Source organism: Oryctolagus cuniculus, chromosome 10 (genome assembly GCF_051225735.1).
Source record: "Oryctolagus cuniculus isolate XC-2025 breed Fujian yellow rabbit chromosome 10, ASM5122573v1, whole genome shotgun sequence".
Taxonomy (NCBI): domain Eukaryota; kingdom Metazoa; phylum Chordata; class Mammalia; order Lagomorpha; family Leporidae; genus Oryctolagus; species Oryctolagus cuniculus.
The window spans coordinates 113,026,484-113,053,029 of NC_142876.1; the positions used below are offsets into that span (position 1 = coordinate 113,026,484).

Consider the following 26,546-nt stretch of genomic DNA (forward strand, 5'->3'; position numbering starts at 1 on the left):
AAACAAGCAATAGAACTGTTTGCAGGCCATAACTGAGGGTAATTACACTTGTCTGGAAGCCAACGACAGGATCAACAGATCAACGTCTCAATTCTAGCGCACATTTTCTTAACTTTTTCACATCTTTAAACATCAAGATGCATCCTAAGAGCACTGCCATGTCATAGCTGAATCGGCAGAATCTTGTTTTTGTTTTTAAATTCTCCTATTAATCATATGCACCCCCCCCCTTATTGCTTGTACCCTGACGGACCACTCCCACCAACCTGCCTGCAGGACACAGCAGGGCGGGGGGGGGGGGGCAGGGCGGGGGGAGGTGCAGTCTAGTTTCCCTTTTCTGAAGCTGAGGAATTTATCTTCAGGTCCATGACCAAGGTCACCGCTGGTACAAGATGGAGACAGGGCTGAATTTGGTCCACCCTCGAAGTCTGTGTCTACCCACCCAGCTCTCTCCTTGAAGGGGAGCACAAGAGACTGATATGGAGACCGTATTTCTTTCTTTCTTCTTCTTTTTTTTTTTTTTTAAATAGGCAGAGTGGACAGTGTGAGCGAGAGAGAGAGACTGAGAGAAACGTCTTCTTTTACCGTTGGATTCACCCTCCAACAGCTGCCGCGGCCGGCGCACTGCGCTGATCCGATGGCAGGAGCCAGGTGCTTCCTCCTGCTGCCCATGCGGGTGCAGGGCCCAAGCACTTGGGCCATCTTCCACTGCACTCCCGGGCCACAGCAGAGAGCTGGACTGGAAGAGGGGCAACCGGGACAGAATCCGGTGCCTCGACCGGGACTAGAACCAGGTGTGCCAGCGTCGCAAGGCCGAGGATTAGCCTATTGAGCCGTGGCACTGGCCAAGACCGTATTTCTACAAGTGAATGTCATCACCTGGACCACAGTGACATTTTTCAGTTTTCTGTCTCCTGGTGTCTTTGCTGTGCAGTGAGCACACGGCACTTGGCCAGGAGGCAGGCTTCTGGTGCAGGGCCGTGTCAGGGCTGCCTGTGGACATGGGGCCTAACAGGAGGCGAGGGCACAGACCCTGCCCACCCAGGACTGGAATCCTCCAGTGGCATTGCTGGGCTGTCAGGCACAGAGGCCACCGAGACAGAACCAGCCTCTATTTCGGTTCCACAGGCTGGGTGCCCCCGACCTGAAATGCTTGGGACCAGAAATGCTCCTAGTTTATGATTTTGGGGGGATCTGGAAACATTAGCATGTGTGCTCCCGAGATACTCTGGGGACAGGACCCACGTCCAAACACAAACCCGCAGATGTGTCACAGGCATCTTGGACATGCAGCAGTTTTGTTCGGTATCTCGGGTCTTCCTGTGTTTGGACCATGACCCATCACATGAGGGCAAGTGTGGAATTCTCCACGCATGCACCATGTCCACGCCAACAGAGTTTCAGGTCTTGGAGCACTCAGATTTGTGGATGAGGAAGACCCAGTCCATAGTGGGAAGCCACAAGTTTCTAGAGACACTGCAAATAACTGGAACACCTGGCTTACCGACAGATCCTAAATCGTCCAAAGAACCAGCGGTCTTCAAGCCGTACCGGACCTTCCTCGAGATCTTGTCTTTCGTGTTCCAGAGCTTCAGGGTTATCTTGTGAATGCTTATTTTCTTTAACAACTCCTTCGTGACATTGATGTTGAACGTTTGGGTCCACGACACCCAGACTCTGTCCCCTTCTTCCCACAGCTTCACAATCTGTGTGGGACAATATTCAGAGATGTTAGCCGTGACCGGCAGGGCAGGCAGCAGGGTGTGGACCTCCACGCCCGGCCAGCCTGAGCTGCATCAGCAGCGGAGCCAGTGCCCCACCGTGCACCTGTCTGACCTCAGGCCTGGCTCGGAACACACAGCAGGAATGGGTCTTTATGTAGTGGGTCCTGTCGGAGCTCGGGGTTCCTGGGAAAGAGGAGCATCAAAGCCCTCTGCTGGGGCCGGTGCTATGGTGTTATGTCAAGCATCTACCTGTGCCGGCAGCCCATTCAGGCACCAGTTCGAGTCCCAGCTGTTTCACTTCTGATTCAGCTCTCTGCTAATGGCCTGGGACAGCAGCGGAAGATGGTCCAAGGGTTTGGGCTCCTGCACCTGCGTAGGAGTCCCAAAAGAAGCTCCTGGCTTCAGATCGGCTCAGCTCTGGCCATTGCAGCCATTTGAGAAGTCAACCAGTGGATGGAAAATCTCTCTCTCTGTCTCTCCCTCTGTCTGTGCCTCTACCTCTCAAATAAATAAATAAAACTTAAAAAAGAAAAGCAAAGCCACACAGCTGGCAGTCTCAGGCGAGTGCAGATTCCCACTCAGCAGCTCTCGTGGGGCCCGAGAGCCTGCACTTCCAGGATGCTCAGGGTGAAGGCACAGCTGCAGGTGCCCGGTGTCGGAGCCCACGCGAGGCCACACACCTTTACTCCCGACTCCAGGAACACCTTGGCCACTGCTGGGAAAATCACCAAGTCAACCTTCTTGGGTTCCGTGTCGTCCGGCAGCAGGAAATACTCAATGTGACAGAAGCGATGAGCCTTCACAGCTGGGTTTTCCAGGCGAGGGTGCTTCCTGTATTTTTCAATCAGCCTCGTGTATTTCACTTTATGACCTAGAAGATGAAGATGAACGAGGTTCATTTTAACCTCTCGGTCTCTGCTGTGCCCTGGATATTTAATCCAAGTCGTTCCACAGAAACGTGACTCTGTTTAAGACTGTAGTTACTATTTTTCTAAAGCTGTAATTTTTAAAGCTCAAGGTTTTAACCCCCAGCAGGCCTCTGCTGTATTGAAATTTTGTGCTACAGGGACAGGGAGCATTTGTGCAGAGTGCCGAATAAAGTTCCTCTGGAGGCGGCCCTGGAACTCTCCTGATGGTGTACGTGCCCAGAAAGCCTGCAGCTCTGCATGGCCCCGTGTCATCCGCTCCCAGTGGGCCAGCCAGTGGGCTAACAGATGGGAGGGCAGACCCCCGGGAGGCAACTGGAGGCTATCTATTAACAAAAGTTAGACGTATTCCTTCAACCCAGCAACCCCGCCACTTGGAATTCAGGCTACACAAGTGCACATCCACACACGCACAAAAACATACGTACAGGCAGTGCAACGGCAGAACTGGACGCGACTTCAGTGTCCACCAGGAAGAGGCAGGGTCAGTGAGAGACACACAAGGCAACACAACAGCAAAAGAAAAACAAGCAGGTGTCTGTTTCCTTGAAGACATTGAAGACGTCCCATTTTTAAAAGCCAAGTTGCAGAACAGAGTAAGTGGCATGTCACTTTTCTTAAATAAACCACTGCTTTTATTAAAAGAGAAAACTCCTGGGGCCAGCGCTATGGCACAGTAGGCTAATCCTCTGCAGCGCTGGCATCCCATATGGGCACCGGTTCTAGTCCTGGCTGCTCCTGTTCTGATCCAACTCTCTGCTATGGCCTGGGAAAGCAGTGGAAGATGGCCCAAGTGCTTTGGCCCCTGCACCTGTGTGGGAGCTCCTGGCTTTGGATTGGCCCAGCTCGGAGCGTTGTGGCCATTTGGGAAGTGAACTGGTGGAGGGAAGACCTCTGTTTCTCCCTCTCACTGTCTGTAACTCTACCTCTCAAATTAATAAATAAAATCTTAAAAAAAAAAAAAAAGAGCAAACTCCTTGGGCCAAGTACATCGTGTAAAATTCATCTGGGCAAAATCAAACGAAACAGGATTCACAGCTGGGGCAACTGTGAGAACCAGGCAGGTCCCGAGAACCTGGGGCAACGACACCTTCAGACAGCAGTTGCAGAACAGAGGTGAGGAGCAGAAAACAACTCCAACGGCCACAGCACAGTCAACCACTCCCTGGGTTACAGCTCAGCTGATTGCTTACAGCATCCTCGGTTAGCCAGCCACAGGCCTTCCATATCTGGGGAATGAACCAGCAGATGGAGAACCGACCTCTCTCTTTCTTCCCCTCTCTCTGCCTGTGCCTCTCTCTAACTCTGCCTTTCAAATAAGTAAATCAATCTAAAAAACTAATCAGAAGGCAGGGATAACAACCAATCAGGGAACTGAAAGTGTATGCTAATGACACATGCTAGCTGCACCGACCATGGCGTTCCTATTGGAGCAGCCTGTTTTGCACAGAAATGTACAAAATGCTCCACCAGGTCCATTCTGCAGATTCAACCACAGCTGGAGATTCCATGTGTCCTTTCCCCACCTCCTGTCCCCCCTCCCTCAGGGCTCCTGGAGAGTTAATCACTGCTTTTTCCTTTGCTGAGGCCTGGGGAGTCCTTATCATTAGCAGGTGGCAAGCCCCCAAGATTTGTAGAGAACTTGTGGGCCTGTGCCCGCCTTTCTGTGAGAAGGGACCTGGGCTGGCCTCGCCAGGAGCAGAATCACAGACACGAGGGCCCTGTCCAGGGCCCAGCCTACATGAGCCAGGTGCACAGGCAGGAGAAAGGAGTGCTGCTGGGGACCGCTAGGTCTGGGGCTTGTTTGGGTTTATTTTCCAGCATTTTGTGGCATCAGCTAAGGAATACAGCTTTTTCTTTTAAGACATTTGTTTGAAAGGCAGAGTTACAGAAGGGGGAAGAAAGAGGGAGAGAGAGGGAGACAGACAGAATCCTCTATCTACTATTTCACTACTCGAATAGCTCCAATGGCCAGGGCTGGCCTAGACTGAAGCCTGGAACTCCATCCGGGTCTCCCATATGGGTGGCAGGTCATCAGCAGAGAGCTGGATCAGAAGTGGAGCAGCCAGGACTTGAACCAGCGCTCACATGGGATGCTGGTGTCTGACCTTTACCGGCTGAGCCGAGGCGCTGGCCCTGGGCTACAGCTTTGCATTCCGACTTTGGTTTACCAGATCCGAGATAACTGTCTTCTACACAAGGTACCAGGTGCTGCCCACCAGCTCACGGAAACAGCTCCTTAAACTGCGGTTTCTTCCTCAGTACTGAGCAGACAGAACCTCGCCAGCTCAGCAGATTAAAAATGTGAAGCCCAAAGACCACTCACTGCCTGACCCAGAGCCAAGACAAGAGAAGACAGAGAGACAGAGAGCTATCTTCCATCTACTGGGTCACTCCCCAAATGGTCTCACCAGCCATGGCTGGGCCAGGCTGAAGCCAGGAGTTTCTTAGGGGTCTCCCACATGGAAACAGGGGACCAAGCACTTGGGCCATCCTCTGCTGATTTCCCAGGTGCATTAATAGGGAGCTAGCTGGATGGGAAGTGGAGCAGCCAGGACAGGAACTGGCAACCATAAGGGATACTGGCATTGCAGGGTGCGTCTCTACACTTTATGCCAAAAAGCTGGCCTCTCTTTTCATTTTAAAATGAAGAGACATAGAGAGTGCTCTCATCAATCATTCCCCAAATGCCCCTCAAGGGGCCAAGCCTGAGGCCAGAGCAGGGAGCCAGGAATTCAAGGTCTCCTGCTTTGGGGGCAGGAATCCAATCACTGCCGCCTCCCAGGGTCTGCATTTGCGGGAAGCTGGAGCCAGGAGGTGGCGCTGGAGTCTTAACCACTTCCCCAAATGTCTTCCCTAGGTCTCCTCTGCTCCGGCTGGCATGGGCCCACCCAGCAGGCACCTGTGGGTGCCCTATTTGCACAGGGTGGGGACACTCCGCTTTGACACCTACTCAGTTGCGCAGGGAAGGCCAAGGAGATGATTAACTTCCAAGGGACCACGTGGGGCACGTCGGAATGGAAGGTGCTGGAAGGCTCTTCCGAGTACTCGCTGCCCTCCTGGCGCTCGGAGCCCTTCAGGTCCTCGTCGACATCGAACTGGTAGACACTGGCGATGGAGTACGTGGGCTCGGAGCTTGTCCTGTCCTCATACTCCTTGTCCCAAGAATGCAGAGACATCCTCCTTGGCCTGGCTGCAGGGCGGCCCACCTGCTGCTCTCCTGGCTGCGGGAAGACAAAGGCCGGCACCACCCTCTGCTCCCCCCAGGGAGGTCCTGCCTCTCCCAGGAACACTCACCCTCTCCTCCCTCCCCGTCCGGGCCAAGGCCGCATCTCTGCCTGCCAGGCACGCGGCAGGTCTCCCGGACGCAGAGGGCGGCGGCGGGCGGCGCTCTCGGGCAACAGCAACCCCAGCTTCTCCGGCCCAAGCCCAGCTGCTGCTCCTCTCACGACCCCGGAGTGGGCGTCCGCGTGCTGCCACGCCTGCCCCAGGTGGGCGCAGTGCCCGGGAAGCACGGGAGGGCGAGGGGCGGGGAGCTGCGGCCACAGGCGCCTGCGGTCTGGGGGAGGGCCCCGCAGGCCAGGGCCCCGCCCCTGCACGCCCCAGGCGAGGTCAGGGCCGGCGAGGCCCGGGGCGGGACGAGACGACGGGAAAGGGCCCCGGGGTCAGTGCAGGAGGACCCTGGCTGAGGCTGCGACGGCAGCCGGCCCTGGAGGCCAGGCCGGGGAGGAAGGGACACCTGGCTGGGGCAGCCGGGCTGGGGGCGGGGCTCCCGGGCTCCTGAGCTACCTGCGAGCGGCCGCGCTGGGCAGCGGCGGGGCTCGGACCGCGGCGTCAGCTCCCAAATCAGCTCCGCAGCGGCCTGAACTAGAAGCGCGTCCGTTTACGCTCGGAGGCCCCTAGCAACTGGCGGTGCTGAGTGTTGCTAGGAGACGGGGGCGGGGCTGAGGTCGGGGCGGTGCTAGGTGTTGCTAGGAGACGGAGGCGGGGCTTTCTCTGAACGTCTATCAAGCAGGTGCCTCCAAATTCGGAACCCAGTTGCGTTAACTCGTGCACTCGTTCAACGATTCGGTCTTGCAGCAGCTCCAGCTCTGAACGGCAGCGCCGGCTGTATACGCCCGACCTTGCCCTGCAGCGTGAGGAAGAGGAGTTTGCTGGCTCCCCGCAGGGGAAGGGCTGGGCGCCCCCAAGTCAGATCGCCCACAGCCGCCCTCCTTGGGCTTAATGCTTCTGTCGCTGATGTGCTTAGGAGAGGGCGAGAATTCCCAGCATAGAGCATGAGCCCCAACTCAGAGAGAGCACACGGCTCAGAGAGGTGAAGCGATGGCCCAGGGCCACACAGCAAGTTAGCAGCCGCACTGGAGGGGAACCAAGACTGCCTGACTCCAAGGCCTGGGCTCGCCTGCAGCACCTACCCCCCCCCCCCCCCAGAGGCCGGCTACTGCTCCGACGCAGAGGAGCACACGCAGCAAAGAGCCGAGAGGCTGGGGGGGGGGGGGCACGGGTGCAGGCTCCCCGGCACAGGTGACTAGAGCCAAAGGTTGGGGTTGCCAGGCAGTGAGCGCCAGAGAAGGCGTGCCCGGCAGGGCAATAGCAGGTGCAAAGGCCCGGAGGGAGGAAGCCCAGGGCAAGTGCAGTGGAGGCTCATCCTGCAAGGCCTGTGCACTGTGGGATGGTGGGGCGACGGAGTTCTTCGACAAGAAGCACTGGAGACAAGTTTCTGCAAACGTGTCTGTTTATAAACAGCCAAGCACACGTTTTAAAGGCAGGCAGAGGGGCGTAGCTAAGTCAAGGCCACAGTAATTCTATAGGGTAAAGCCAATACTGGTGCCGCTCTGCTCCTCTAATCAGCTTGGAGGTCACGTAGCCTAGTAGCTTTCCAGGTGGTCTCGATAGGCCTGGGCCACACCCGGAGCTGTTTACCTGATTGGCAACTACAAGACCCTTCAACAGGGGTGGGAGGGTGGGGGATGTGCCTGGGGCTCCTGCCACCTGCCAGCAGTCAGGCCATCCAGGCAGGCATGGTGTGCCACGCCCTGCTAACCTCCTGCATGGGCTAGGCAGGCAGTCTCCCAGCCAGGCACAGGTTCACCCACAGCACAAGGAAGGGATGATGATGCTGTAGGCCTGGGCCAGGCCCCTGCTACATGGCCTGGAGGGCAGGCAGCCCGTGGCACTGGGGAGCCGTGGCAAGTTTTCTGTGGAGGGAGCGTGGTCCCACTCGGCTCTTGGCTCAGGGAAACAGGAGCTGAGGTTCCACACCCACATGGCTGTGGGGAAAACTGACGCTCTGGGTTCTTACAGGATCCACTCTGGGTCCCAGAGCTCAGTGGCGGAACCCAGGGCCTGAGCCTCCCAGGGACACCTCCCGGGCCAGAGGATGGGATGGCCCTTCCAGAATCCTGCACACCTGCTGGGGCCTTCTGGTACTGCTCGGGCTCGGCCAGTGTGAAAACCGGGCAGAGAACAGCTGTGCCAGGACAGCACGTCCCGTGGGAGGGGGCTTGGGCCAGCCAGCCATTGCCACCCACCTACGCCCCAGCCCCAGTAGCCTAGGGACCACTATCTAGAAACCCGAAGTGCTAAGACAGATGCCCACGGCGCATCTACTAGGATGCACCTGCCCCTGGGCCCCTCAGTAAGGGCAGTCAGGGCTCTGGCTCCTCGAGGCCCCCTAGTAGCTGTGGCTGTTTTCCCCCAAAAGGGTCCTGGATCAGTCATCACCCGGGACCATGGCCAATCTCTCCCCAAGCTGGGGGAGAGGCCGTGGGTGCACGACAAAGGTCCAATGCCCACTTCTGTATGTGTATACAGCCACCAGTTTTGAACACATCAGAAATGAGAATCTGGGGCCAGTGCTGTGGTGTAGTGGGTAAAACTACTGCCTGTGACGTTAACATCCCATATGAGCACTGATTCCAGTCCTGGCTGCTCCACTTCGGGCTCACCTCCCTGTTCATGTGCCTGGGAAAGCAGTAGAAGATGGCCCAGTGCCTGGGCCCCTGCACCCATGTGGGAGACCTGGAAGAAGCTCCTGGCTTCTGGTTTTGGACCCACCTACCTCTAGCCGATGTGGCTATTTGGGGAGTGAACCAGCGGATCTGTCTCTTCCCCTCTTTCTGTAACTCTGCCTTTCAAATAAATAAATAAATCTTACACACAGCCGCCTCGCTCCTCTGGGGCACACACCGCACGTGCTCGGCCGCCATGCTGCCAGGAAGCCAGAGCGGCCATTTGCAGAGGCCCAGGCAGCTGCCCCGCTTGCACTTCCCGCTGACAGCCAGGTCCAACCTCAGAAACCTGAGAGCCAGACTCCAGACTTCACTTAGCAACCTGGGCTGACGCTGTGTGGAGCAGACACAAGCTGCTGCCACCAAGCCCTCCCCAGACTGCAGAGTGAAGAGCAAAGGAGCCGCTGTCTTAAGCCCCTGCGTGCAGGGTGTTGTGTCCTACAGCAGTGACTGCAATGGGACCCAGATGTTAACACAACACGATCGCCAGCAAGCTCCTACTGCACAGCAAAGAGAAGCAAGCACAGGCTGACAGAGAGGGTGTGCAGGTGAGCCCCGGGCATGGTGGGGTGGATGAGGGCACACGGGCCACCCGACCCTCAGGCACGAGTGGGGGGTCCGCCACCATAGCTCAGGAGAGCTGCAGCAGAGGGGGGTTCTCCTGCAGTTGGCCAGGGCTGGGCCCCTCCCACCAGCAGACCAGTTCTCCATGTGGCTCTGGACTTCACAGAGGACTCTGATTACAGCAAGGTGGTGCTCAGGTAAGAGTGACAGTGACACCCACCCCTACCGCATCCCCATCGTACGGGAGCTGCTTTCCCGGACGGAATCTTCTGAACACTGACTTCGCTGGGTCAGTCATGCGCAGGGCTTTCCACAGTGCAGCCGCCAGAGGACCCCTGGCTGTCTCAGCTCCCCATGCCTGGGGTGGGGGATCAGGCCTGTCTGTGTGCCTGTTGTCGGGCAGCCCTGAAACTATTCCACTTGGATCCACAAGGTTTTTGTCTAAGGTTCAGTGTGAGCAGAGTCAGACGTCTCCTTGTGCCCCTCTGTTTTGAGCTGGAGGATGGGAAGTGGCTGGTATGGGGGACAGTCCAGGCCCCAGAGGAAAACAAAAACACCTCAATTTGCTGAAGTCAGTACTGTTGGAGCCATTTCAGATATTTCACAAAGCTGAAGCAAAAATCACCCACCATCTTGCCACAGGAAGGAACTTTGCTGGTGATGCAAATGCCCTTTCTGGGGTGGAAGGGACATGACTGTGTCCGCCGAAACACGGAAAAGGCGCAGATCTTACAGTGTCAGGTGCCCGACACTGAACGTGACATCAGCCAGCACAGCTCCCTGCCCCGGAGCCCTGCTCCTAACCAGCTTCGCGCTCCCCAGCGGCTCTGCAGCCCGCGCACCTGAGGCTGCTCCGCGGCGCCCTCTCCTGGCTGGACGCGGAGGTGCCGAGGTAAATCCACCCTGGGACCCTTTGTTTGCTCCACGTCCTGAGTGATTTGTGAGTGGGGACTTTTTGTAGGCTCTTGCTACTGCCAGGTGGTTTTTCTGAAAGTTGCATCATTTTGCGCAGTCCCCAGATGTGTCTGGAAATGTCCTTGACCTGTTACTCTGTGTTACAAGCTTTTGGATGTTCGGGAGACTTGATCAGTGGATTTGTTTCATGTTGAGACACCAAGCTTTACTTTTAAATTTTTTCAAATTCATTTGAATTTGAAAGGCAGAATAACAAAAAGGGAGAGACAAAGAGAGATCTTCCATGTGTTGGTTCACTCTCCAAAAGGCCACAATAGCCATAGCCTCCCAGGAGGCCGGAACTCCATCCAGGTCTCCCAGGTTTCTCTCACCGGGTTGGAGAGAAACCTGAAACTGCAGATGAGAGGGGGAGACCCAAACTGGCCACTGGGCCTCCTAGATCCACCTGGACACACGGAGACGCTGGGCTGATGAGGGCCTTCCCTGCACCGGGTGCAGAGGGAAGCCATTTCAGAGGCTGCCCAGAGGAAGGAGGGTCTGACAGCCTCTCCACAGCCTCCCCTGCACACTGGCTCTGTGCAGCCTCCTTTCCACAGCACTGTCCACAGGAGACAGGAGCTCTGTTTGTGCAGTGCCTCCTTGCCACCGCTGCTTCCCAGCCGAAAGCAGAACTTCCGGCTTCACTGGGACATGACTTCCAGTGTCACCGTATTTATCAACTGATTTGTTTAAAAAAATTTATTTGTTTGTTTGAAAGGCAGGAGAGGGCGAGGGAAGGCTGGGGAGGGAGGGAGGTGGTGGGGTGGGGGAGAGGGAGAAGAGAGAGAGACAGAGAGATCCCTTGATCGATCTCCATCCACTGGTTTACTCCCACAGGGCCGCAGCAGCTGAGGCTGGGCCAGACTGGAGCCAAGGGCCTGGAACTCCATCCAGGTCTCCACATAAGCAGCAGGGACCCAAGCACTCAGCTCATCTTGTGCTGCTTTCCCAGGTACATGAACAGAGAGGTGACTGGAGCAAAGTAGTCAGGACTGGAACCAGAACAGCATGGAAGCAGGGGCCTCAAGTGGTGGCTTCACCAGCAGCACCGCAGCGCCGGCCCCCAACTTTCCTCTTTAAGATGAAACAGTTACGGTGGGGCCGGTGCGATGGCATAGCGGGTAATGCTGCTGCCTGTGGCACCAGCATCCCGGCTGCTCTACTTCTGATCCAGCTCCCTGCTAATGTGCCTGGGAAAGCAGTGGAAGATGGCCCAAGTGCTCAGGCGCCTGCACTCACGTGGGAGACCTGGAAGAAGCTCCTGGCTCCTGGCTTCGGATTGGTGCAGCTCCACGGCCATTTGAGGAGTGAACCAGCAGATGGAAGATCTTACTTTGTCTCCTTCTCTTTCTCTTTTTAATTCTGCCCTTCAAATAAATGAATAAATCATAAAAACAAAACAAAACAGATTAAAGTTACCCAGACCCTGGGAGCACACCAGCCCCACCAGGCCAACTCAGTGCTCCCACCTAGTGGCCCGTGCGCAGTCTCACAGCGTAGAGGAGTCTGAGCCCAGCCTGCCTCCCCCTCAGGGCAGCACCCACAGCAGGCTCTGCAGCCTCAGCACCCCCAGCTGCCAGCAGCAGCAGGAAGGAGCCCGAGGGAAGGCCAGCGCCTGCTGCTGCCACCTCAAGAGCCGCCCCGTGACCTCTGCGCACACGGGGAGCAGAGCCCCAGGTTGCAAGAGGTGGATGCTGCTGTGCACCGGGCAGCAGGTCCCCCGTCACCAGAGAAGGAGCCCATGGCCCGCGGCCCCGCAGCCCTGCACTGGGCACCAGCCCTTCAGTGCTCAGGCTGAGGACAAAGGTGGTCCATGCACTAAAGGCGGAGTCAGGAACCTCGTGATGAGCACAGCCAGAGCGCGAAGTCCTGCACATCGGGATGTTTTATGTTCTTCACTCCCTGGCTCCTGGTACATGCTGTCACTGCACTGCACTCCTAGTCTGAGTGAATGACACACACACAGCTGTCAACGTGTGGTCTCACAGGAAGGGCTCTTCACACCTGACACAGGTCCCCGCTAGCCCCAGGCAGCAAGGTGGCAGCACAGCCCCAGGTCCCCTGTGGTGGCTTCTAAACCATCGCAGGTGTCAGCTGTCCCGCGCCATGTGGAAGCCAGGCTCCTGCTGGACAGCGGCAGGACTTCCTCTGGCCAGAAGAGAGCCTTCCAGGTGCAGCCTGGGTATGAACGTTCCAGCCAGGCAACCCAGAGTTCTCCACCTCCTGGCAGGAGACAGCGGTGTGCAGCACTGGCCATGGCCTGGGGGCAGCGGCAGGAGGGGGAGCTGTCAGCACCTCAGGACGCCCTGTCCAGAGGGTGGGCACAGATGTACGCTCTCTTCTCCAGGATCTGCTGGGCCACTTTCTTAATCTGCTCATCTAGGTTTTCTGGTGCGTCTGGGAGGGAAGAGAGAGGGCGGTCATCTCTCTGTATCGTGATCACGTGGAACAAGCCAGGCGCTGGCAGTCAGCCCCCGCAGTGAGGCAGCCTCGGGCGCCCCTCCTCCACACCCAGGGACGCTTCTGGGCCACAGGAAAAGGGACAGAGGTTTCATTCTGAATAAAAAGGCCTCATCCTGTTCTTGTCTGAAAACCCCCCAGTCTGTGCGTCTCAATGAAGGCACATCCTCCTCCACAGCACGTGACCGCCCTGTAGGCCAGAGGGCAGCCACGCTCCACATCAAGGGACACAACGGTAGCAGCCTCTCCCCATCCTTGGCAACAGGGCTGATCCGAGTCTCCAGGCCAGTAGCTAGGAGGAGGAAGCACACCACAGGCGAACAGGAGCAGGCACACAGACCCATGTTCTCAGGGCCAGGGCCTGAGACAGGGCAGAGCTGTGGTGCGGTCTGGCTGGGGTGCAGGGGTGGAGGAGCTGGGTAAATGCTGTCTCCTGAGTCCAGTGCAGTGTGAGCCCTCCCAGGTAGCCACAAGAATGCGGCAGGCCTGCTCAGTGGACGCCAGCAGGGCCAGCACAGAGGCTGTGTGTGAGGGCCCTGCTCCATACAGAATAGCCACGGTGACAGGTGACAGGTGACAGGTGAGGTTCACCTGTGTGTGCTTCTGCCGTGCAGGTGCTGTCGCACAGAAGCCCAGGCCTGGCGCAGGCTCTCCTCAAGGCAGAAGCTTGTGAGCAGGCAGCAGGCCCCAGGAACAGCTCCCCGGAGCCAGGCCCTTCCCCCGCTCCCCGCGGCCGCCCCACTTACGCTTGTCCAGCTGAGACAGGCTCAGGAGGTTCTGCAGATGAGCTTCCATGCAGAATGTGTTGGCCAGCAGGACCTGCCGGAGTGAGGTCAGCAAGCCTGAGCACCGAGCGCTGGGGCACGGCCTGAGCTGCAGCCTCTTGGCCACAGGGGGCTCCTGGCCCAGTGCACAGGGCCTGCCCAGTGCCCTCATCCACCTCCCTACAGCATGGACAGGCATTTGGGCTGAGAGCTCTTGTTTGGGGGCCCTGCCCCTTGCCCCCTCTCTTCTCTCAGGCAGGAGATGACGGAGTGGCCGAGCACAGCGCCCCCAGGCCACACCTGCAGGTCTCTGGGACTCCCCCTCCCGCTCAGTGACCAGCATGTGGTCGTGGCCTCCTGGGACTCCCCGACAGCGCCCCCTTCCCAGCCTCAGCTAGAGGGCTGCCAGGGCCTCACCTCATGGTCGTGATTGCGGAGCCCGAGGCGGATGGCGCGGCTGGCCCGGGACAGCACGGCCGTCATGCCGTACAGGTTGATGAGGATGTTGGCCACACGCTTCAGCAGCAACTGCTCCTCCACGATGGTCTGCAGACAAGGGCTGAGTGCAGAGCCTGCCCCTGCCCTGCTGCCTCCCCTGGACCCATCTCCCTCGCCCCACACGTGGCTTTGTTGAAGTCTGTTCTTGGGTAAAGTAGGGCCCAGAATCCATTTCCCCTAGGGTTGCAGGAGGTGGGGTCACAGCAACCTTCCATCTTCCTTGTTCTCTGCTCTGTGCAGATTCGGGAAGGGGCCACGGCCAAGGTCCAGAAACTGGGCTGGGCCACAGGCAGGGTTGCCCTCCCCTCACCTAAAAGGTGCCAGGGAGAAGAGCCTGGAAAGCTCACCCAGCAGGTGAGTGGTTGCTTGGCAGCATAGATGCAGCCACACCCGTGGGGCAGAGGCCTGTCCCAGGCCTGCTCCCAAAGCCCCTGCACAAACTGGCTTCCTGGCCAAGGGGCCTGCCTACCTTGCCAAAGCGTAGCAGCAGCGTCTCAACAGTGCGGCCAAAGTAATACACGTTCTCCTCGAGCTTGCGGGCACTGTCCTACAGGCCAGGAGACAGGACTCACCTCACCTCCTTGCCCATGGTACCCAGACTGGTCCCACCTGGATGGCACACAGCCCGGGGCTCCAAGGCCTGGGGCTCTGAGGCCTAAGCCCCCACTATCACCCTGGGTCAATTTTCCAAGGTGAGGGGCCCAGATATGGGCAAGACTGGTGGGTGGGGGACACCTGGGAACCTTGGTTGAGCTGGTCCTCCCCGACCTCCCCTGATGGGCCTAGAGCCCAGCACAGGTTGTCTGGGACAGGGACATCCGGCAGGTGGGCACCAGATAAGCAGGTACACCCGCTGCGCCCACTCACCGCAAGACTGGGATGCACAACGCCAAGATTGCCTGTCAGCCCCAGGTCCACAGTTCTCCCCAGGGAGTCCCGAAGCCTCCGGCCAATGGTCTCCATAACTGTGTTCATGTTGCCCCGTTTCAGCTCCCTGCAGAGAGCCCACAGTCCTATGAGCTGAGGAACCGCCACCAGCTCCCACTGCCCACCAGTGTGGTCTCTCTGTACCCTGGAGCTCCATGGCCTTCCCAGGCTGGCTGGGAGGCTTCTGGCTGCAGGCCAACACCCTCAGCCTGGCAGGGAAGGGCCAGCTGCCTCCAGGGGCTCACATGTGCTCTGTCCACAGGGTGCATAGCCACACTGGATTCCTGGCTGGCTCCCTGTTAAGGAGTCCGCCAAATGCCATGAGCACCTGTGCGTGGGCACCAGCAATGATTTCTGATGGCTCTGCCCCTGGGTCCAAGCGGAGGGAGTACAGAAGACACGTGCCCATCTCATGTTGGCCAGCACTTGCTTGAGGGACACCTTCCCTCAGCTTCTGAGAAACCAGCCCCAGAGTGTGGGAAAGGGGAGCTACTGGGAAGAGAGGGTTCCAGGGGGCTAAGGAATGCTCTCTGTGCAAAGGATGTTTGTGACACCATTCGAGGGCCACACAAAATCATCAACTTAAAGACTGGCCTATTACAAATTTATTACTGAATACCGAGTTCCTCCTGCAGTTGCATTGGCAGGGCCAGACCAAATGGTTTTGCCACAGGCCAGACGTTCCCACCCCTCCTCTCACCCCTGGGTGGAGGCCAAGCTAGGACCCCTGGCTCTCTGGGCCCCTACTCACCAGCCCAGGCTGCCCCCGCCCTGCAGCCAGCCTGCAGTGAGCACAGCGAGACTGCGCCTTCTTCCCGCCCACACCCCTCCCAGCCCAGGGAAGCCGCTTCCTGTTGCTGCCCCAGGTGGGCTTCTGCTGGGCAGGTGGACCACTTGGTCCTGAGAGAATGACACCTACTTGATCCTCGCGGTCAGGGTGCGCCCGGCGTGCTGCAGTCCAGTCAGGGCAATGTACATCCGGAGAATCTCGTTGGTTCCCTGTGGGCAGCAACGTGAACATTAGAGACCACCCCGTGGGGACAGGGCAGCAATGCGAACATCAGAGACCACCCCGTGGGGACAGGGCAGGGCAATGCAAGGACTGGAAGGAACCAAGCAGCGCAGTGTCCAGGGCTCAGAAACATGGGGACAAAGGGGCAAGCTGACCAGATGGCCCAGGCTTCCTACTGGGACCCACCACTGCTCATGACCGTGATAACACCTCCCTCCAGGGCTATACCTCCTTTTAAAAATGGAACCCGGAGTTCCTGGTAGACAGGGACACTGATACTGGCACAGCATTGCTGGGGAGCCCCCTATCCACCCCCAGCTCCGGATAGAGGCCTGAGTCCCCAGGGCAGCCACACCCCGCTGTTGGCCCACTGGGCACGATCGCACTGTGGGACAGACAGGTGCCGAGGCCAGGCTCAGGCCACACAACCAGCACCAGGGACTGAGGACTCTACCCTGCAGCCAGGCTGGCCCCACGGGCAGTGAGGCTCCCACAGGAGAGGAAGCAGGGGCGTGGAGGCCTCCAGGCAGAGCCCAGCGCTCTGAGCACGGGGTCTCCAGGCAGAGCCTCTGCCTCACAGGGAGGCTCTGTGCCTTCTGACCATGGCCTGGCGGGCCTCCTGACCCCCTGCTGACCACTCTTCCCAGGCACAGAGGAACCCCACTCTCCTGGGAGGACTGGAACCATCCTTGCCCTTAGGCAGCGGCCACTCAGGCTGGCCCACACCAGGTCTGTCCACCAAGGGGGAGGAGATGGCTATGACCCACGGGGTCTGTTTGGGGACACAGCAGCCACTGGGGCCGCCCCTGCGTGTGACAGCCTAGGAGCTTGGACTCAAGACTGGAGTCTAAGGATGCCCCTCATGATTAGGCTGGTGGCTCCGGCTCCCACCCCCTCCCGGCCAAGGTTCAGTCCTGGCCATCTACTCACCAGTCTCTTTCCACATAGGTCCTGGGCAAATTCTCAGACCACAAATACAACTGAGTAACTCCCCCTCCTCTGGCTGCCATCTCAGCCTTCCCACCATCCTCAGGGCTCCACCCCCTGCCCACTGCACCAGCTGCAGGACCAACCGCTGCTCTCACGTCTTCCTCCCTCACTCCAGTCGCCTGGTGCTGGACAAGTCCCGTCTGGCCCTGGCATGGCCTATTTCCCCAAGGTGCTTTTGCCCCTGAGGACCAAGTGCAAGAGTTCCACAGAACCACTGCCCAGTCTGGACAGTCGCTCACCTGGCTCTCATCGTACCTGTGTCCCAGCACCCTCTGTCAGCAACACTGCCCCATCAGGACCTGGCATCCCCAGGTCATCTGGGAGGCCCCACCCCTGCCCCACACATGCTCAGTGACCTGACCAGGAGTGTGAACTCTGGAGGGCGGCAATTAGAGAACCAGGCCTGGGAGAGCAGAGGGCCCTGCTACATGGCCTCAGCTGACTGGGAAGGAAACCAAGACCCAGACAATGTGCATTTGAGGCAGAGCCAGAGCTGAGACTGGAAGCCCAGTCTCCCACAGATGTCTGTCCCACCCCCTCAGGTCAGACGCCTCCTGGCAAGGAAAAGCCCCAGCGGGCCACCTGGGCATACGGGCCGGGCTGGGAGAGCTGAGGAGTGAGCTGCGCCACCTGCGTGGAGTCCTCTCCCCATGCTGAGCAGGGCTGTGAGAGGGTCCAGGGTGAGCACACACAGGCTAGCCTGGGCGCCGGGGCCCTGCTGGGTCTCAGCAGCATCCCCAGGACAGGGAGGGTCAGGAGGGGAGGGGAGGGCATCGGCAGGGGTCCACAGCGGGCCACAGCCGGGCACTCACCTCAAAGATGAGCAGGATGCGGGAGTCCCGCAGCATGCGCTCGTACGGGTAGTCCTTCATGTAACCCGAACCCCCGAGGATCTGCAGGGCCTCGCTGATGCACTGCCAGGCGGCCTCTGAGCTGAACACCTGCAGGGACCCAGGGAGAGGTCAGCACAGGGGCACCGGGGCCCAATCCCTTCCCAGCAGAGCGGCCAAGGCACCAGGAGCAGCGCGGTGGCTGAGACGGACTGGGCTTTGGGATGACACTGACCCAGGGAGGAACTGGCTGCATGACCGGAAGTCCTCAGCCTTCCTCAACCCCACCACCGGCCTGCGGTGCCCATCCCTGCCCTGGCCTTCCACACCTCTGGGCCCGCCTCCATGCCTGCGTCAGCTCCTGTTTTTCAGTTCCCACTGAAGAAAGGTTCCACCTCGTGCAGCAAGCCCAGCCGCACCAGCCCCACCACCCGGGACTCGTCCTCTGCACTCGCACCGGCAGCCAGGCCCTGTTTCTGTCCCTCCACACCGCGAGCGACTGGGGGAGGAGACACTGCCGGATTCAGCTCCAGGCTTGGCACCCAGAAGAGGCACAGCCTCCGTGGGTGGGCGCTGGTGATGGCTGAGGCACAACCAACACACAGACTCACCCACAGGGGACTCACTGAGCGCCAGGAACCGTGTGACCTCCAGGGAGAAGGCCCTGCCCCGCCCGGGCGAGCCCTGCACTGGGCGTCTCCCACCCAGTCTCTCAAGCCCAAGTCGGAGCCCAGTGCGGGAATGATTCAGGGCAACCAAGTGGGGCAGCCATCTTACTTATTCCACCTGACACTGAGCCCTGCCTACGAACACCAACAGAAAGCCCCAGGATCTCCCACTGCAAATACCCCACACGAGGAAGCCCAGGACCAGGAAGTAGGGGGAACAGATGGTCCCTCCCAGCGAGCCCGCTGCCCCACGCCCTGCTGTGACGTCCCAGCAATGGCTGGCTACGTCTCCTCTTGCTGCTGAGCACTGACCTCTGGAAAAGCTGCCCCGCGCCGCCCTGGGGAGCACCGTGCTGCCTGCAAACCGACGCACGGCCGGGCCTGTGCTTTGCTGCTTCTCCCCTGCGCGACCCCAGGGCCTGCCTACCCCTGGGGTGCGGTCCCCGGGGTGCGTCGTAAACACGAGCCCGCTGGGAGCTGGCCCGTGAACCGACAAGAGGAGGGAGGCGGGAGGGAGGCAGGAGGCAGCCCCGCGGTTGGAGGCCAAGGCGACGGAGCCTTTCTGAGTCCCTCCTGCACCGGCTCCCGGGCTCTCACGCCGGGATTACCTTCACCATGGCGGCCTCGATGGAGCAGTCGGGGAAGCCGGGCTGGTCCAGCATCCCCGCGGTGAGGTAGGACATACTTTCCATCACGTAGGCCTTCTGAGCCATCAGTGCAAACTTTTCCTGGAGGATTAAACACACACACACACCCATCAAGTCATCTGCTTAGCTGAGATCCAATCTGCCTATCAGCCGAGCAGGCCTTTACGTCAGAGGGCTCACCGCTCAGGAGAGCCGTGCCCCAGGCTGGCGCTGTGGTGTGGGTTAAGACGCCACCTACAATGTCAGTGTCCCTTATGCGAGCAGGGTCATATCCTGGCTGCTCCATTTCATATGCAGCCCCTTACTGATGTACTTGGAAATGCAGCAGAAAGTGGCTCTAGTGCTTGGGCACCTGAACCCACATGGGAGACCCAGATGGAGTTCTAGGCTCTCAGCTTCAGCCTGGCTCAGCCAGGACCATTCAGGTAGTGAACCATTGGATGAAAGGTCTCTCTCTCTCCTCTCTCTCTGTCTCTCCCTCTCTCTCCATAACTCTTTCCAAAAAAAAAAAAAACAACCACAGAGCAAGAAGGGGTGGGGGAGAGTGAACTACACCCATGCTTAAATAAAAGGAAGGGACCTCATCATCAAACCTTATTCAGCCATCTTTGCACGCCCCGCATGGGAGTCACAGGTGCAGGGAGGGCAGACAGCACACTTTGCGTGTCTACAAAGTGAAGTCAAGAAGCACAGCACTCGTGAGCATGAGTACCTGAATTAATCCGAATTCACTGAGATTCTTGTTGAACTGCTTCCTCGTGCAGGCATATTCAGCGGTCATTTCTGCAGAAGAGCAGAGTTGTTACAAAGAACCAGAATATCTCTGGTTGGCCAGCATGGTCTCATAGGCTATCACCATTACCCTTCTGACACTCAGGCAGCAACTGGGAGACAGGTGTCTGCTGAGACCAATACCCCAACAACTAGAGCCCTCTTACAGTAGGCCGTGGTCAGGGACCTGGGTTAGAATCCTGCACCATCCTCAGCAGGCAGGAGGCGGCCGAAACGCTCATCTCCCTGAACACTGCCCGGCTTACTGAGTTGCTGCCAAGATGAAACCAGATGGAAGGTGAGGGATGCCTCGCACAAAGTTAGGGCCAACAGTGCCACACAGAGGTGGAGTGGCCCAGGCGTGGCACGGGTACTCACGTGCACGGCAGGAGGGCCTGGGCTTGAAGGCATATAGTTGAGCTCTGCAACCCCCCCCGCTGCTGCCAAATGCTCCCACAGGCGTGATCCAGTCTCCCAGAGGTCTCAGCATGAGTCCCTGCGTCAGCACGTTTCTGGGCTGTGGGAATCCCTCAGAGGTTCTGCCTCCTTTGGAGAACACGCTGACCATGAAAGCCCCAACTCGGACACTAAGGGGTCTATCAGATGGGGAAGCAGAGGCCTCATGCAGGAAAACCCCAGACTAAGCCTGTGTGCGTCCATCTTGTCCTGACCGAGAGGTACGGTGCACTAAGGAACACGCAGTTCCTAAGCAACCTGCTCCGTGCAGTCAATCCCATGAGAATGGTGATGGGCTGTTTTAAGTTCATGGGCAAACGAAAATGTAGGTTTTCCATGTGCTGATAGCAAAGAACAAAGGGAGATCCAAGCTGAGGGACAGGGGAGGATCCCAGGCCAGTCACCTCTGGGACGGGAACCTGGGAGGGTCACAGCAGCAGCCCCTCCCTGCCCCTGCCAGGACGTCCTCCCTCGCCCCTGCCCTTTGTGTGCAGGAGAAACAGGAACGCTGAGATACAAGCCCTGGGGAGGACCTTCTTTGCTCTGAACCACGGATCAGATGCTCCACCAGTGCTGACCACCCAGCCAGGTGGCCCAGCTCAGCCACCCAAAGGGGAAGGGGTGCTGGGCATCAAAGCTTCCCAGAGGAGACACCAATCCCCCGGGGGCACAGTAGGGAGGGGATGGCCGTCTCCCAGGCTGCAGTGGGGTAGCAGAGGGCCCCTGGCCCCCACTTACCTACCAATCAACCTCTTGAGCATCCCGGCCACTGTGCTGCCCATGCTGAACCGCCCGCTGTTGAGGATGTTCATGGCCACCTGCAGAGATCCAGAAAGCTCAAGGGCACTTAAGAAGACAAAGGTCACAGACCCATGCCCCAGTAATTCCCCTGGTGGTATTTAAACTCAAGAAATAATCAGACAAGGGGTGGTGCAGAACAACAGGTTAAGCCATTGCTTGCAATGCTGGCATCTTACAAGGGTGCTGATTCGAGTTCTGATTATTCCACTTTCAACCCAACTCCCTGCTAATGTGCCTGGAAAAGCAGCAGAAGACAGCCCAGGTACTTGGGCCCCTCAACACACATGGGAATTGCAAATGAAGTTCCAGCCTCCTGGCTTCAGTCTGGCCCAGTCTGAGCCATTGAGGTCATCTGGAGACTACCGGCGGATGGAAGACCTCTCTTGTTCTTTCTGTCTCTGCCTCTCTCCCTGTAACTCTTTCAAATAAATAAAAAAAAAATTTTTTTTTAAATAGAGAAGTGTGCAAGGCAATATCCAAGGATATATGTCACAAAATATGGTTCTGGATTTGGAAGAAATGAACACCATGTCAAATGCCAAGTAATAAGAATGAACTGTGACATGGAGAAATTCTCTACAGTACTCAACGTTATTAATATACATATTCAACAGTACCAGAAGATGGCTGATTTACTGATAAGTAAATAAATGCAGGCTATAATAGACGACACATCATCCACATTTACATGGTGTATTACCTAAAAGACAAGCACCAGAAGTATGAAGAGCGCCAAGTCTCTTCCGAAGCAATAGGCTCCGGGAATTTTGTCTCCCGTCTGTCCGTATTCTCTAATGACACCCGGGTCACACGAATAATAAAGCTGTCACCACGCACAGCCTGTTCCTTGTCTGTCCTCCTGCCTCCCCAGACTTTCATTCTACATTCACTGAGCAACCTTAGGTGCCAGGAGCTTTGGCTACAGATGCTTCATTCTATTCTGAGCCTTACCTGATGTTCCTAACACCCCAGGAGGGAGGGAAGGAGGGAGGCAGGGAGGGATTGTTCTGGTCCCTGCTTCACAGCCAAGGTGCACAGGGTTCAACAAGGTAAAGCTACTTGTAAGCACCACGCAGTAAATCAAGACAGGGCAAACAGCCCAAGATAAAAATGGGCAAAAGATCTGAATAGATGTTTCTTCAAGGAAGACATACAGTAACACAAGGAAAGACACTGAATGTGACTACTTATGAAGGAAATGCAAATGAACCCACAGTGAGATACCTCACATCCACCAGGATGGCTACAATGTTTAAAATGGGCACTAGCGGGTGGTGCTGTGGTGTAGTGGGTAAAGCTGCCGCCTGCAGTGCCAGCATCCTATATGGGTGCCAGTTTGGGTCCCAGCTGCTCCACTTCTGATCCAGCTCTCTGCTATGGCCTGGGAAGGCAGCAGAAGATGGCCCAACTCCTTGGGCCCCTGCACTTGCATGGGAGACCCGGAAGAAGCCCCTGGCTTCAGACTGGCACAGCTCCGGCTGTTGCGGCCAAGTGGGGAGTGAACCAGCAGATGGAAGACCTCTCTCTCTCTCTCTCTGCTTCTCTCTCTGTGTAGCTCTTTCAAATAAATAAATACATATTTTAAAAAAATAAAGTATAATGGGCACTAACATGCATTGGTGAATATGAGAAAGCAGGACCCTCACACGCGCCTGACAGAGTGAAAGTGGTGCAGCTGCAGGTGTACACCCAGGAGAACGGAAACGTACTTCCCACTCAAAAACTGCAATGTGGATTTCACGGCAGCATTACTGACCACAGTAACGTGCCCTCAGCTGAAGAACGGGCAAATAAAGTGAGAGTTCTACTGTCAGGCGTGACAGGCAGTGACATGCCGGTCCCTGCTACGACGTGGAGGGCCCCGGGAAGCAGGCTGCCAGGGGAAGAAGTGCGAGCCCAAACGCAAAAGCTGCACGACTCAGATGACGCCTTTGGGCTCTCTGCTGGGAGCAGGCCGTGGAGCAGGGTCTCCCAGAGTCGGCAGAATCAGACCAGCCTCTCAGCCCAGGACTGAAGAAGTCCTGCGTGCAGTTTAAGGCAGACGGTGAACGGGGTGGACACGTGAGCCTCACAGCTCCGGGCAAACCTCAGGCGACAGTTAATGGCCGTGTGCTTGCGTCTTCCAGCACACAGACAGCATCAGAAGGAAGGCCGTGTTTCTCTACCAAGTGTCCGTCTCTCTAAGGCCATAACCAAATATCCCAAATAACTCGATGCGCACTGACACTGCGGGGAGTGATCCCGGCTCGGATCACTCTGGGAAAGGCGATGCACAGCTGCCAGGGACCCAGGCCCGCGAGCAGCCGTACAGGTCACCGGAAAACCTTTCCTCCTGGGCTCAGGTCCTCACCCAGCACTCTGGAGTGAACTCCAACTTTGGTTTTTCAAACAGCCTCACTTTCTTTAGGTCGACACCAGTCACCACAGACCTCATACTATCTATACTTCCATGCTGTGGAATCTGAACAAACTACAGAGGCAAAGTAAAACAAACAGTGGCTGCCACGGGTAAGGGGCGGGGCTGCTGTATTTGTGTCCGGCACGGTGGAAATCATTCACAGGTGATCTGTTGTCACAAAACAAATACACTAAAATCCAATCAGGACTGCATTTTAAAACCGTGAATTTTATGTTACATAAGTGATCTCTCAATGTGCAAATAAATAAATAAATAAATCTGGCAGCAAGAAGATCCAAGGTTGTGTGTTCACAGGGGGCCCAATAAGTTGAACCCCTTGAAACTGCACAGCACTCCCTGGGGCTGCGGCTGGCAACTCACCTTAAACCCGCCTCCGACGTCTCCAAGCACGTTTTCCACGGGCACCTTGGTGTTTTCAAAATGGACTTCGCAAGCTGAAACATAGGAAATTGAGGACCTCAGCTGACAACGGCAAGCCACTGCGCACCTGACCAGCAGGCATGCGAGTCACTCACTCACTCACTCACTCAGCGCCTGCCAGGGCTGGACAGAGACAAAGGCCCCGTGTCTGTGGGACTCACACTGGTTAGGGAGACAGAGTCTCAACAAGAGGAGATGATACTGTGGCAGGGAGACGGAGGGCGGAGGAAAATACTTTCATCAAGGCTCTGGCAGCTTCTCTAAGTGACATTTCTTGGCTGTTTAAAGGATGAGAACGAGCCAGAAACAGACCAACCAAGCTGACTGGAACAGGATTCCCTCAGGCCTACAGGGAGATGGGCTCGTCCGTCCCCACTCTTCCTTCTAACACGGTCATACCCCTGTGATGTTGCTCTAGGTCCCTCCTAACATAGGGAGGAGTAGACTCTCCTTTCCCTGTCTGCTCATGGTAGGTTTGGCCATGTGACCTGCTGTGCTAATAGAATGTACTCGCCCCAACAGGAACGGCGTGGTGGGCAGCAGTGGACACGCTGGAGGGGATGGCGTGGTGGGAGGAGGGAAGAAAGCAGAGCAGCTGCTGAGTGGGATTTTCTCTAACAAGGGTTCTGCACATTCTGCCATTTAAACACAGCAACTCCTGCAATTTATCCTGGAGTAAAGGGACATCTTGACAGTAGGGACTCCATTTTAGAGCACCCAAGACTCCATCTTGAGAAAGCACTCCCCCCATAGTTAATCTGAAACTAACTATGGCCTAAAACTTAGACAATAACAACAGTACACTGCATCCCACCTGGCAGAATGCATCAAAATTGTCTAGCATGACTGCCCAAGCCCGGGTCTAATGTTAAGACTGTAACTGGTATCGCTAAGATCATAAGTGATATTAGTTCCACATAAGCCTTATCATGTATTTCCTCTCCCCTCCTCGTGGATTTTGCCCTTATAAACCCTATAAGCTGCAGGGTCGAGAGTTCTGTAAGGCATGAGCCCGCTCTGCACTGTCAGATTTTATCACCGTGTGGTGCTTCTCTGCCTGCACTCCCTCAGGCACAAGAGAAAACGAGGGCTCAGGCTAGAAAAGCTCAGGACGCAAGGGTGGCCAGGCCAGGTGGGGGTGAACTGCGGCGCGGATTTTTTATTCTACTCTACAACTGTGTCCCAACAGTCTGGGGGGAGCAGGATGAAATTGTCACCTCACTGGCCACTACCAGGGTCATGCTTAAGGCCTGTATATAGTACTCGGGCTGCAAGACCAGGTCCCTCTGCCAAAGGTTCTTGTTCCCCCACAGGCTGCAGGGTGTGAGTAGGATCCCACCTCCCTCTCCGACCTCACTGTGCCACTCGCGAGGCCCCTGCACAAGGCCCATCGGTCAGACTCCAGGGTGGACTGTGCCCCTGCAGCTCCCTCCCTCCCCATCTGTCCCCACCACCTGCCACCAGGCTCTTTCCTATCCGAAGGCCTGCGGAGGCCTGTGCGCGTGCCCCTTCCTCTGGGGGCATATTCTGAGGACTCAACAGGCAGCACTGGTCGTTCTGGGTAAGACACGTGGGGACAGGTCAGAGCCGTATCTCTGCGTACTGAGTACCTGACACACTGTGGCACTTCCTCCTCAAGTCACCACTACAGGAAGGTTCTCTTACCCCCCTCCTGCTGACCTGCAGCACAGAGAAGCAAACCAGCTTGTTCCAGGACACACGGCTCCTAACAGGTGAGACTCGGGTTACAGCCCAGCCCTCTGTCTCCCAAAGCTGGAGCAGCTGGCATGGCAGATACTGCCTTCCAGAATGCAGGATCCCTGAGGTCGCGGCCACACCCAGAACTGGGCCTGAAGCTGCCCAGGGCAGCATGTAGTCCCCTCCAGGATGGACATTCTGAGACGCAGGAGACAGTGGCATGAGGACTCTCTGGCAGCACTGGGCAGCTGAGCACAACTTCTGCAGGACATCAGGCTCAGTGAAGAGTCGCTCCCCAGCAACGACAGGTCAGCCTGGGCTAGTGGAGCGAGAGCGAGAGCGAGGGGAAGGAGGTTCTGGGTAGAAACACTGGGTTTCCTGCAACAGGATGCTAACCTAGGGCACCTCGCTATCCTGCCCTTCCTGCCCACGATGGCCTCTCCGCAAAGCTGACAGATCTAGTGTCCCTCACCTTGAAATCACCAAAGCTCAGTGCACGGAAAGGTACACAGTCAATGTCTATTGAATTAATGAATCAATGTGAAGGAATTCATCCATCCTGCCACAGAAGTGTTTAGCATTTGTAATCTGATTTGCTAAAATGACTGAAACCAAAACTATTGAAATCTCGTTTTATCTTGACACTTGGGTGGAACAGTGGGTTAGTATCCCCCCACCCCTCCCCCACCCCGAATACTTACTGTTGGAGCCCCGGATGCCTAACTTATCTTCAGGTTTCCCGTTAGTGATTCCACCAAAGTCTCTTTCTACTATGAATGCTGTGATTTTGTCCTTTACTGAGCCATCAGGATCAGCAATCTCAGTCTTTGCAAACACGGTAAAAATACTGGCCAGTCCTCCATTAGTGATCCAGACCTGAGGAAAGAAAGTAAAAAGACCCTGGAGAAAACCAAACTCCTAGGTGACACCTGAGCGCCACTGCTGTCGGTGAGCTCCTGCTGCCATCCAACTTCTGCTAGACATGCAGTGGGGTCAGATAGAAGTC

At 57.1% G+C, this 26,546-nt stretch overlaps 2 protein-coding genes across 10 annotated transcripts in view; both read right to left on the minus strand.

The window, feature by feature from the left end:
- Positions 1-6,573, minus strand: part of CFAP92 (cilia and flagella associated protein 92 (putative)) — a 42,770-nt gene extending 36,197 nt beyond the window's left edge. For 6 of the 8 annotated variants that reach the window (XR_016215050.1, XR_016215049.1, XM_008260341.5 and 3 more), the window contains exons 1-4: positions 6,440-6,573; positions 5,604-5,874; positions 2,405-2,595; positions 1,505-1,706 (exon numbers count right to left, since the gene is read on the minus strand). Coding sequence is in view for 6 of the 8 variants with exons in the window: in XM_008260341.5 (XP_008258563.4) it covers positions 1,505-1,706; positions 2,405-2,595; positions 5,604-5,829 (619 nt within the window). In the remaining 2 variants the exon portion in view is untranslated. Of the gene's footprint in view, positions 1-879; positions 1,143-1,259; positions 1,707-2,404; positions 2,596-5,603; positions 5,875-6,439 lie in introns of those variants that run through there. The other 2 variants (XM_051851771.3, XM_089306570.1) reach the window with 2 other exon arrangements.
- Positions 6,574-10,863: 4,290 nt separating this feature from the next.
- The window catches only part of ACAD9 (acyl-CoA dehydrogenase family member 9), a 30,915-nt gene continuing 15,232 nt past the window's right edge, over positions 10,864-26,546 (minus strand). The window contains exons 7-18 of one of the 2 annotated variants that reach the window (XM_002713167.6): positions 26,242-26,416; positions 23,783-23,856; positions 20,945-21,020; positions 19,688-19,758; positions 18,937-19,056; positions 17,643-17,771; positions 15,748-15,827; positions 14,769-14,895; positions 14,371-14,448; positions 13,821-13,949; positions 13,386-13,458; positions 10,864-12,576 (exon numbers count right to left, since the gene is read on the minus strand). In XM_002713167.6, coding sequence (XP_002713213.1) covers positions 12,476-12,576; positions 13,386-13,458; positions 13,821-13,949; positions 14,371-14,448; positions 14,769-14,895; positions 15,748-15,827; positions 17,643-17,771; positions 18,937-19,056; positions 19,688-19,758; positions 20,945-21,020; positions 23,783-23,856; positions 26,242-26,416 — 1,233 coding nt within the window. In that variant the 3' untranslated portion in view covers positions 10,864-12,475. Of the gene's footprint in view, positions 12,577-13,385; positions 13,459-13,820; positions 13,950-14,370; positions 14,449-14,768; positions 14,896-15,747; positions 15,828-17,642; positions 17,772-18,936; positions 19,057-19,687; positions 19,759-20,940; positions 21,021-23,782; positions 23,857-26,241; positions 26,417-26,546 lie in introns of those variants that run through there. The other variant, XR_016215051.1, reaches the window with a different exon arrangement.